Source organism: Nicotiana attenuata, chromosome 1 (assembly GCF_001879085.1).
Source record: "Nicotiana attenuata strain UT chromosome 1, NIATTr2, whole genome shotgun sequence".
In the NCBI taxonomy this organism is placed as follows: domain Eukaryota; kingdom Viridiplantae; phylum Streptophyta; class Magnoliopsida; order Solanales; family Solanaceae; genus Nicotiana; species Nicotiana attenuata.
Window position 1 is genome coordinate 88,380,185 of NC_031989.1, and position 11,735 is coordinate 88,391,919.

Sequence of the window (11,735 nt, forward strand, 5' to 3'; positions counted from 1 at the left end):
TCACGCAATCAAAACACACAAATAACATCTAAAACTACAAATAGTATATTAAAACGCATGAATTCTGAGGAAAAGTTCAAGAACCTCTAGAATTACAACCAAGCATCCGAATCCTATCAAACCTACTCCGATTGACACCAATTTTTGCAGACAAGTTCTAAATAGCATAACGGACCTATTCCAAGTCCCAAAACTAAATTCCAAGTTCGATAGCCAAAATTCAATCTACGGTCAAATTTGGAAAATATTCTAAACCTCAAATTGCCGACTTTTGAGAAAACAACACAAATCAACCTACGAACCCCTGAATTCGATTCCGGGCATACGTCCAAGTCCAAAATCACGATACCAATCTATCGAAGCCATTAAAATACCTTTACGGGGTCATTTTTATAAAAGTCAAAGTTTGGTCAACACTTCTAATTTAGGCTTCTAAGCCAAGAACCAAAGGGCCCAAATAAATCCAAAATCTCCTCGGAATGAAATTAATCAACCCCACAAGTCATAAAACCACTAATGCACATGTGTGAAATGTCAAAAGGAGAAACGAAATGCAAATACACAAAATGACAGTTCGACAGGTCGGGTCGTTACATTTTCATTGCAAAAGATAGTTTAACCACTTTTGTGCAATAAAAATGAAAGTTAAGTGACATCCATGGAATTAACCCGGTTCACACAGGTATGAGTGATTTTCTTAATTATTTTTTTGAAAAAAATCAAGTTATTTTTCTCGTAATTCTTAACCATGTGAAAGCTTTTATAAAAGGCGAAATACATAAATAGCCCCTTTAAGTTGTCCTGAACGACCAAACAAACACCTCAACTAACCCCTTTATCATTTTGACACTTCAAATAGATATTAAGTGTGTCTTGTAAACACCTCGCGCTGACATGGCAAATCAATTGTGTCTCATTAAAAACTAAGCGCGTGAGGACTTCAATTACGTTGTTTTCTTTTTCTTTTCAGTTTAACTTATTTTTATGTGTGGCCCACACCACTTTTTTTTCCTCCAAATTATTTCCACCTTCTTCCCTAAAAATTTCTTCCACCAACTAACCATCCTCTAGTATCGACAATCCCAACTGTTTAGCAAAGCCCAAGGTTGACAAACAATAACCAGTAAAAATAAGTGTATTTTACCCTATTTCAGCATGTCCAATAATTAAAACTCTGATCTTTATTGAAATTGGGGAAGATTTTGCTTAATTGGTGAACCGACCCAGATAAAAAGGTTCATAGGAAGCAGAATGGATATTGAAGATCCATTTAATTGACCCGAGGTAGAGCTTCAAATGGATATGGATCTGTCATTATTGATCTTAACTTTGGGTTTCTGCTTTTGTTATTCGAGAAGACAACAATGGCTCCTTACTGATACTTCTCAACCAAAAGTGTTCGAGACCATACTCTACTTGAGGTTCTTGTTTCCATACGGTTGTTATGAAGATAGCAATGGCTCCTTGCTAAAGGGTGGCATACTGATTTGATGAAGCAAACCTGATCTTTTTGTTGGACTCAAGTCCAACACTCCGCTAATACCACTTATTGAATTTTATTCTTGATGTTAAAACTGAAAGCAGAACATGTAGAAGAAGAAAAACTGAAAGAAGAAACGGGGAAGGATTATTAGGATAAAAACTACGAATAGGAGTGGGGAAGAGAATGAACTTTCTCTTCCGTGGAAGATGAAGCTTTTGTGAAAAAGGGGGGAAATTATTTTTTAATTTTTTCTGGATTTGTAATTACATGTGACAATATTTTTGTCTAAAATTACATGTGTCGTTACTTCATTGGCTCGTTTGACATGTCAACAGCAAGTGTATCACACGCAAGGTGGCTGACTTGGTCGGATGTTTACAAGATACACTTAATATCTATTTGAAGTGTCAAAATGATAAAGGGGTCAGTTGAGGTGTTTGTTTGGTCGTTCAGACAACTTAAATAGGCTATTTATGTATTTCGCCTTTATAAAAATTATGGATTTTAATCGACAATCTTTATGACATTTTAACTATACTACTCATGCATTTCAGGAAATAATAAAAACCAACAATAATAACAATAACAATAATTACGTTTTAGTCCTAAACAAACAGTGGCAGATATATTATATGGTTCATGAGCACCTATTACTTTTAGAGCCAAATACTATTACTTTACAAAAACTTGTAAATTCATACAAATACATTACCTGAACCCCCAGTCTTAGTAGCATTTTTCGGATTAAAAAATAGTCGAGCACCCACGATTTAAAAGTTCTGCATCCATTACTGTGAACAGATTATATCCGATTATATGAATCCTCATTTCATATAGGAGGAGGGTAATGATAAGAAATATCTAACGTAAAACTTGTCGATTCATGACGAATACTGAATCCAAATACCATTATTTTAGCATAACCTATCATGAAACCAAATAGGGACCATTTAATACTCTCCCAGTTAAAGTAATTGCACCCGTGGGATTGTCCACTTGTGTTGCTTATTTAAATCCGGTAATAAACGAGTGTCGATCGTACAAAGGCCAAAAGGGAAGGTAGATAGGGATGGTAATTGCACCAATAAATTCGTCAAAGATCTTCCTATCAGATCTCCTCTGCTTAAAACTCCAATTTTGCTTGCATCATCATCATTTCATTTTTGCCCCAAAAGTAAAACTACTACTATTCCTTTACTAAAGTACACAGCTTGTGCAACAGTAGTAAACCCCTTACTGTTTCTTGTTTTTGTATCTTTCCCTTCATTATTATTTCCCTTAACCATTTACTTGTTTCATTCAGGTCAAGAAAGTATGTTTTTCTCTTGCTTTCTTTACTCTCTTTTCTCATCAACCTTTTTTCTTTTAATTATTTTACTGTCCTCAAGTTATAGCTAAAAAACAGTGGCCTTTTTACGTGTGTTTGAAAAAATTTCCTTGCCAAGAAAATACACTGCATGCCTTGTACAGGAGTTTGAACAGAAGGGAATCCAGATATATTGGTTCTGATTATTATTGCAGTATATGGCAGATAAAGAGAGGAAAAGAAAAGGGGTGGGGTGGGGTGGGGTAGGGGTGGGGGGTGGGGGGGTAAGTGTTGAGGGGCCTGTGAAAAGAATGGGGCCTCTGATTTTCAAAAGGCTGCAACAGAAATGAGTGGAACTGCACTGCTACTACCTCAACTAGTAGGAGTGTTGTAGTAAGTAACCCTTTCCTTCCAGAGCAGATATTTATTCTCAAGGGTGCTTTAGTTCTTTCTAGTGCTAATTATGCAAAGGATTATAATATTTTATTTTAATTTTAAAAAATTATTACAAGGTTGGTATGGAACTCCCATCCACAACATGAAAGTTCATGTATTCAACAAACTGGACTACTAAGATTCCCCAACATTATAATATACTCCTATAAAATGACTTGTATAGTACTTAAATGATAGTGAATAGATTATTACTACCATTTTAAGGAGCTATTTGGTTGATAATCTGGAAAAATTAAACCCAACATAGAATAAACAATGTTCGGATTGATTGCACAAGAAAAAATAATCATCGCATAACTACTGCAGTGTTGGTAAGCGACAATAAATATTACTTGCATTAAGTTATGTAAAAATTAATGTATTTGCAACCTGAAGATTAAACTATTTAAAGAAAGGAGTTTTAAAAATAAATAAATAAGTAATTCATGTATAACAATCTCCTAATTATTATCACATCATAACATTCCCTTCATTATTATTCTTTGCATAAATAATGTTTGCTAGATAATCTCCATATAACTAGTATGTGAATCAAACCCCTAAAGGTATTTTTGTCTATTTTAATTTATGTATTTCTAATATAAATTATTTCACATATTATAAAGTATAAAATAATGTATATATAAATTCTCCATAATGTAATACGACTATTATTTAATAACGTCGAGAAAACAATACATAAAATGATGCAGGAGTTAGTCTTGTAGTCAATCAAGCGTTGTGTAAGTTATGCATGAATTATTATTTTCAATCCCTCTAACCAAACATGATATTTTCATGCAAAATTTTATGTTGGGACTAATCTTTCCAATCAAATGACCCTTAAGCAGGGGCAGATTTAAGGGGCAGACGAGGTTTACATGAACCCTTCATCGGTAAATTATATTGTATGTATCGCAAAATTTATTTTATACCTTTATATATTATATTTTGAATTCCCTTCACATAGTCTAAAAGCATAGCTCAGTGGTTAAGAAGGTTCAAAATTTTTATGAGGTTACTAGTTAAATTTCCATTGGCCACAATCTCATCTTGCCTCTACCACTGCCCTTAAGACCATCTCCAACCCTAACACCAAATTTCACACCAAAATGGTATAACACCAAATTTACTCTAACCACTACACCATTTTTTACACCAAAAAATAATATTTCTTCTCTCTCTTCTATATTATATTATTATCTTCTATTTAAATTTTATTTTTTATTTCCTTCAAACAAATACTATCTTTTTTCTTTTTTCCATATTCATTATATATAATTCACATTCACCACTTATATAATCATTTATTATAAAATTATTTTAAAGGATAAATCAACTAAAAGTGAAATCATTGATAAAAGATAATTAAATAAATATTACATTATAGTCAAATTTAATTTAAGTACCACATAAAATATTCAACTTTCGCCTCTATTCTCCCATAAATGCTCGCTTAATGCATTACGAAGTGCAAAATGCGCATCTTTATCCTTAATTTTTTTGTCGAGCTAAAAATTGTTCAAATCGGTGATCTTCATCTAGTACCATATCTACCGTAGAGCTGATATTCAACGTGCAATCTTTTTAATATAATTATAATAATAATAAAAATTAACATATAATTTTATATAAATATAATATAAAAATTAATATATCAAAAAAATAAGATATAAAATTAAAATTATAAAGATCTTAATATAAAATTAATTATATACACAATATATGATAAATTAAAAAGTCCAAAAAATAAAAAGATGAATAAAATAATGATAAATCAAATTTGGTGTGATGAATAGTGTTGCACCAAATTTGGTGCAACACTATTCATGCACTATAATGGTACAAGATTTGATGTTTTATTGGAGCAAAAAAATATCAAATTTTACACTAAATTTAGATTTGGTGCAAAATTTGGTGCAGCCTCGGAGATGGCCTAAGGATTCAAGTACTATATAGCGCTACCTTGATACATACGTTTTAAACATGATATTTATATTAATTAATTTTTAAAACTTTTGCTCATATTTATGACCTAAATTAAATTGATTGTTGAATTGAACCATCTTTTGAACTGTAGATCAGCCACTGCTTGCCTTTTCACACACTCACTAGTCAGTCCTTGTTTATTGATATTCTATTCTAGGTTTGCATATATACAAGTAAGTGTGCATGAAAATATGATTGATTTTCGTTTGTTTTACTCATGTGTGGCTCTTCTCTCCCTATATCTTTTCATAATGGGTCCATAAATCCATACTCATAATTCATCTCCCTTTCTGCAAAACAAAGAAGCCCATTTTTGGCTTTTATTAATACTTCTCTCACTCTCATACACATACACACACAAACTCTCTCTCTCTTTGATTGTTAATGAATGTCCATTGGGTTCAAACCTGTGGATAATAACCCAAAAAAGAGACTCTTTTTATATTTTAAACAATTTTTGTGTGAGTGTGTGTTAAGATTATGATTCTTTCATGGGGTCTGAGGGATTCTGAATTTTCTGAGTTTTCTTGGGTGTTGGGTTCTGAGTAAAAATCTTGCTTTTCTTCCTCATGCAAGCAAAACATCTTTACTTTTTGTATTGTCTTTTTACTCTTTTTTTTTTTTTTCTTTGTAGTTTTTGAGGGGTGGTTGTGGGGTTGATATAGTACACTACTAGTCCTACCTTACATTTTTTTATTTTATTTTTACATTGTTCTTTATTGTTAAAAAGGAAAAAAGAGGTCCTCTTTTAGGACTGTTTGCTGGCCTTTGATTAACATTGTTTGGGGTAGAAAGGGGTAAAAACCAATGATTTGTTTAAAGTTTTCTCCACATTTGGCATTTTTTAAGAGAACTTAAATAGTTGGAACATATAAAGGATCCATCTTTTTGTATGAGACAGATAATCTTGAAATGCCATTATTAATTTAAATAGGAAATTCCAACAAAAAAAAAATTGCATAGAGGAAGCTGCAGTTGTGGAAGTTTGGCACAAGTTCTCAAAGTTGGTTACTTATCATCTTTCTCTCCTACTGGTAAAATGTTGCATTCCTATATTTTTCTTGAAACATATATTATTTATATTTTTGATGTGTTAAGCTCAATTATGAGGTGGTGAAACATTTTTTTCCCTTTTCATTTCATGTTCATGACTTTAGAGTTTCATGCTATCTGTTTTTCTTTATTTTCAGTTTATTCATTGCTACTTTTTTTTAAGAACATTTTCACCATATATGTGAGGTAAAGGATAACTTTTTTCATAGTGGTTGTTTTTCCTTCAGCAGCGCTCACCGAACCCCAATCATTAAAAAAAAAAAAAAAAAAGTTGCTCGGTGCAGTAAGCTTCCGTTATGCGCGCGGGTCCGGTAAGGGCTGGACCTCAAGGTCATATTGTATGCAATTTTATCCTGCATCTCTGTAAGTGGCTGTTTCCATGGCTCAAACCCGTCACCTCCTGGTCCGCAAGAAGCCCATTCACACCGATAAGGAAATCTTCCCTCCTGTTTCTAAATTTTGTAATAGAAGACAGTTCTGACAACAACAACAACAATTACTATGAATCAAAATCTCAAATCCTGAACAAGTTGGGTTCGGCTATAAGAATCCTCGCCCTACTCCATTTAAACTCACCTCATGCCAATATTAGAAGATAGTTTTTAAATATGTTGAATTTAAGTGGCGTCTAATTCTAATTCTTTTATGCTGTGGTTCAAGTAAAAGAAGGAATAAGAGAACAATGTCTTGTTATTTGCCCAATCTCTAGTGTGTCTGAGTTCAAGCATTTTTGTCGCCAACGGTGCGAGTTGGATTTAAATGACCACATTCCCTCCTTTTGTTTCCCCACCAAAAAAAAGGCGGGACAAGGAAAGGGAAAAGGTTAGAACTCTGATGTGCTAGGTGAAACAATTTCATATGCTATTCCAGTAAACTGTTGTTATGTTAATCATAAAAAAGATAGATGAATGTAATGAAGTAGAGTTATTTCCTCTACCATCCCTCGGTGCTAAGGCATGTTGTGATTTTTGTTTTCCTAATTTATCATGATAAAATTTGTTGTTTTAGGTATACTTATGCTACTTTATTAATACTAGGTGATATAATGTCGATGAGTATCCGCACAATCTGTTGATGTGATCTAAACAGTGTTAATTGGCATTTTACTTGTTATAGGCACTTGTGTTCAGCAAAAAGTATAGAGCTGTGAACTGTTAGTGATCTATCAAAGTTAAATTTGTCGTGGAAGAACCTTTAAAGTGTCAGCAGCTATTCTTAGCACGATCACTTCAGGTCGTTGTTCCATAGTAAAAGCTGAAGTAATGTTGAACTTGATTTGCCACTAGAAATGGCGGAACCTTATCCTATTATAGACGAAAATTTTCTTCATACAACCAGTATCCCCATTATTTTCCCTGATAGAGTTGGTCTGAACAATCAAAATCACGTTATGGACGGACAAAACCACATCATGGATGGACATGAAATTCCTATTCCTTTTATGCTGCAAGGAGAAGCCATAAACAGTTCTCAAGATTTTCTAAGTCTACCAAATTTTCCTCGAGCTGTTGACCCCGGAGCAATCCACAGTGTTCTGCCAATGAGAAACAGAACAAAGGAGTTTTCGCTGAGTACTTCATATCCAATCAGTAATGCTTACACAGAGGATCAGTATATGGAGGGAATACCTATTTCTGCTGTGTCTCTTGCAAATCTTTTGGCTACAAGGAACGCTATGCCCGAGAATCATGAAAATTTAGCGCCATTGGCTCCCTTATCACATCCTGTAGAAGGCCATAAAACTGATGTTCTAGACTATCCTACCATGTTAAATCACTCGTTTGGATCCTATAGAAACTATGAGTTTGATGGTGTCCCGGAAATTGCCGGGACAGTTGCAGGACGAACAGGATCCCAACCTTTCCAATTAACTCATGAGAATGTGAATTCAAACACATGGTTCTCATCAGAAACTGCTAGTATGAGTTCCGACAGTCCCTCTGGATCCTCCTCCAGATTTAGCAATGAGCTTTCTTTAAGTCTCATATCAACACAATCTGCTGTTGCATGTGGGACTTCTATCCGCGACCAATGCTCGGATATAAGCTGCTCCGGCGTCACCAACCATGCTTTCTCTCAAAGACGGTTTGACTCAGAGCTAACATCTTGCAACAGCAGAAATCTGTCTTTAAATTTTGGCTCATACAAACCAGTCCACCTTTCGCAATTCTTAACCGGATCAAGATATCTTCGCATGATGCAAGAAATACTATCTGAAATGGCTCATTTATCACTTCAAAATCATAACTTGGTAGGCTATCGAGGAAATGGGACAGAATATGGTGCTAACACGTCTTTTACTTTGAGTTCTGATGATTTGCCTGATGAAGACTGTAGAATCATTTGTGAAATGGATTCTGAAGCAAAGAAAAAACATCTGGTGGCTTTGTTGCAAGTGGTAAGTTGGCACGGTTTATGACATTATTCCCTAGACTATTCGATGATTAGTTTTCTTTGTTAGGATTAATCTGTTTCAAATATACTTCAGATTGCCTCTATTTGTTCATTAATTTGTATTTACTCATCATATCATTATATTATGTTTTATACTTCTGTTAATTTAGGTTGATGATCAATACAACCAATGCTTGGATGAGATTCATATGGTGATATCCGCGTTTCATGCTGTGACCGAGTTGGATCCTAGCATACATGCTCGTTTCGCCCTTCAAACTATTTCCTCCTTGTACAAAAACCTGAGGGAGAGAATCAGCAATTACATACTCGCAATGGGAGAACATTTTAATAGAGGAGGAGAAAAGGGAGTAGAGAAATCATTTGAAACATCGTTCATTCAAAAGCAATGGGCACTACAGCAACTAAAAAGGAAAGATCATCAGTTATGGAGACCACAGAGAGGCTTGCCTGAAAGATCTGTCTCAGTTTTGAGAGCATGGATGTTTCAAAACTTTCTTCACCCGTAAGTTTTTCCATTTGTTTTAAAAATTTGACTTATATACACCGACAATATAAAGCACTATCAGTGTATTTTAACATGTTGCTATAGCACGTAAGCACGTAACATGTCTTAGTGCTATATTAAATGTTTCCGTTTCTGCTTGTAATGTAAAAATTTGCTCAAACACTTCACAAATGCGCGTTTCAGATATCCAAAGGATGCAGAGAAGCAATTGCTAGCAGTAAAAAGTGGATTGACAAGGAGCCAGGTACAGTTGCATTGAACAGGCGAACATAGTTTTGAATATATACAGTTAAACCTCTCTATAACAACCTCGTTTGTTTTGATATTTTTGGCTGCTATGGCGAAATGCTGTTATCGAGGACATATACTATAACGTATCATAAAAATGGGTATTCATTGTAATCCTAATTTATACCAACATTTGTTTTGATCAGGTATCTAATTGGTTTATAAATGCTCGAGTTCGTCTCTGGAAACCAATGATAGAAGAAATGTATGCTGAGATGAATAGAAGGAAAATTCGTACTGGAAATCATGAAGATGAAACCAACAATCGAAGAAATCACAAAATTATTGACAATCGTTTATTTACTATGAAGTGACATTATTAATAAATATATATATATATATATAAGTTAATATATACTAGTACTAGTTTAGTCGAGTTATATCTTCATAATCTAATAGTAGAGAAGATAATTTGCACAAAAATTGCGCAATTGTACATCTGCTGTATCTAAGACTACATTTTGTATGCTATGCTAAATATGCTTTTATATTTATAGTATTCATAACTCTTCCCTACGTGTTATGGGTGCCTAAAACTGCTTGTTTTGGCATTCAAATTCAAATTCAACTTCCTAGATTGATTTTAGCTTTGGTTATGCAATCTGTTATATCTTTTTTTTTAACACTATGTATTATATCATTTTTTTTTAAAGGAGCAAGATCACGTTGTTTGTTGCTATTATTTTTCTTGTCACTTTATGCAAAAATTAACATGGTAATTGTTAGTTTTCTCAATCTGGAGCTCAATTTGTGATTTCATCCATAGAAAGAAGATGTTTTGGGATAGAAGAAAACTGTTCTATTGATGTTCTGTTGAAATGTACAAGTACAACCTCTATTTATAATTAACTCACTAACCGACTAATAATTAAATTTATATAGCTACTTCCTCCGTTTTAATTTAAATGGCATACTTTCCTTATTAGTCCATTCCAAAAAGAATGACATACTTATATATTTGAAAATAATTTAACTTTAAACTTTTTATTGTAACAAATGCATGACCTCACAAAGCTTTTACCTCTTGAGCTTTTAGGATCACATATTTCAAAAGTTTTCTTTTTTTCTCTTAAACTTTGTGTCATGTCAAACTACATCATGTAAATTGAAACGGAGGGAGTAATATCCAGCTGTCAACTAACTACTAATTTTGATACTCCCCATCAAGTTGGAGGGTGTAAAATGTTAAGCACTCCTAGCTTGCCTAACAAATATACATGTTGATTCTTCCTAGGCCCTTTTGTGAGTGAGTCTGCTTGTTACTCTTTAGTGCCAACATAATGAGTCTTCAATTTCCCTTCTTTGTTCTTGTCCCTTATAAAGTGATAATCGATTTCTATATGTTTAGTTTGTTCATAAAAAATAGGATCTGCTGCACTTTGAAGTGTTGTTTTACTGTCACAAAACATGTCAACTGGTTGCTTGATCATCATTCCTAATTCTGCAAACACTCCTAAAAGCCATACTACTTCTGAGGTTGATGCAGCTAGACTTTTGTATTCTGCTTTAGCTGAGCTTATCGACACAGTCTGTTGCTTCTTAAACTTCCAAGAGATTAAATTATCGCCAAACTTGGCTAGGAGTTCTATGACTGACCTCCTAGTATCGGGGCATGCTGCCCAATCTGCGTCACAAAAGCAAGTTAGATTGTTTGTTGCTCCATTGATCATCATTGTTCCCATTCTTGGTTCTAGGTTTACATACTTCACAATCATTATTGTTGCCTGCCAGTGTGACCTCTTTGGAGCTTGCATGAATTTGCTAAGTGTTTGCACTACAAAAGTTATGTTTGGTCTTGTGATTGTCAAGTACAGCAGCCTCCCTATTAGTCTTTAATAGGCTGTCACATCTGCTAAGAGTTCATCTCCTGAAACTCCTATGTGATTATCATATTCCACATAAGTGAACTTTTGGTTGATATCTAAAGGTGTTGAGACTGGTTTGGCTCCTCCCAATCCTAAGTCTAATATTAATTGTAAGTCATAGTTTCTTTGATTCAGTAATATTCCCCTGTGTGATCTCAATACCTCTATCCCAAGAAAAAACTTTAGTTCTCCGAGATCTTTTATCTTGAATTTTTTATGCAATACCCTTTTTGTCTCCTCAGTGAGACTATCACTGTTTCATGTGATTAATACATCATCCACATACACTAGTACTACAACTATGTCACCCTTTTCTGTTTTAGTGAACAAAGAATAGTCATATAAGCTTTGACAATAGCCTACATCAACAGTGCCTCTCAAAGCTTTATATTC

The 11,735-nt window shown here is 33.8% G+C and overlaps 1 protein-coding gene across 1 annotated transcript; it reads left to right on the forward strand.

Moving 5' to 3' along the window:
• Window positions 5,313–10,044, forward strand: LOC109230115 (homeobox protein ATH1). Its single transcript, XM_019395646.1, has 5 exons — window positions 5,313–6,247; window positions 7,383–8,664; window positions 8,831–9,186; window positions 9,373–9,433; window positions 9,624–10,044. Exons 2-5 carry the CDS (start codon window positions 7,555–7,557, stop codon window positions 9,789–9,791), a joined length of 1,695 nt encoding a protein of 564 aa, XP_019251191.1. The 5' UTR covers window positions 5,313–6,247; window positions 7,383–7,554; the 3' UTR covers window positions 9,792–10,044.

Bases quoted from the DNA above. Each gene is read 5' to 3' on its own strand.
- LOC109230115 (XM_019395646.1), top strand. From the start codon at position 7,555: ATGGCGGAACCTTATCCTATTATAGACGAAAATTTTCTTCATACAACC. The intron at 8,665-8,830 runs GTAAGTTGGCAC...CTGTTAATTTAG, and splicing joins TGGTGGCTTTGTTGCAAGTG to GTTGATGATCAATACAACCA. The intron at 9,434-9,623 runs GTACAGTTGCAT...TGTTTTGATCAG, and splicing joins GTGGATTGACAAGGAGCCAG to GTATCTAATTGGTTTATAAA.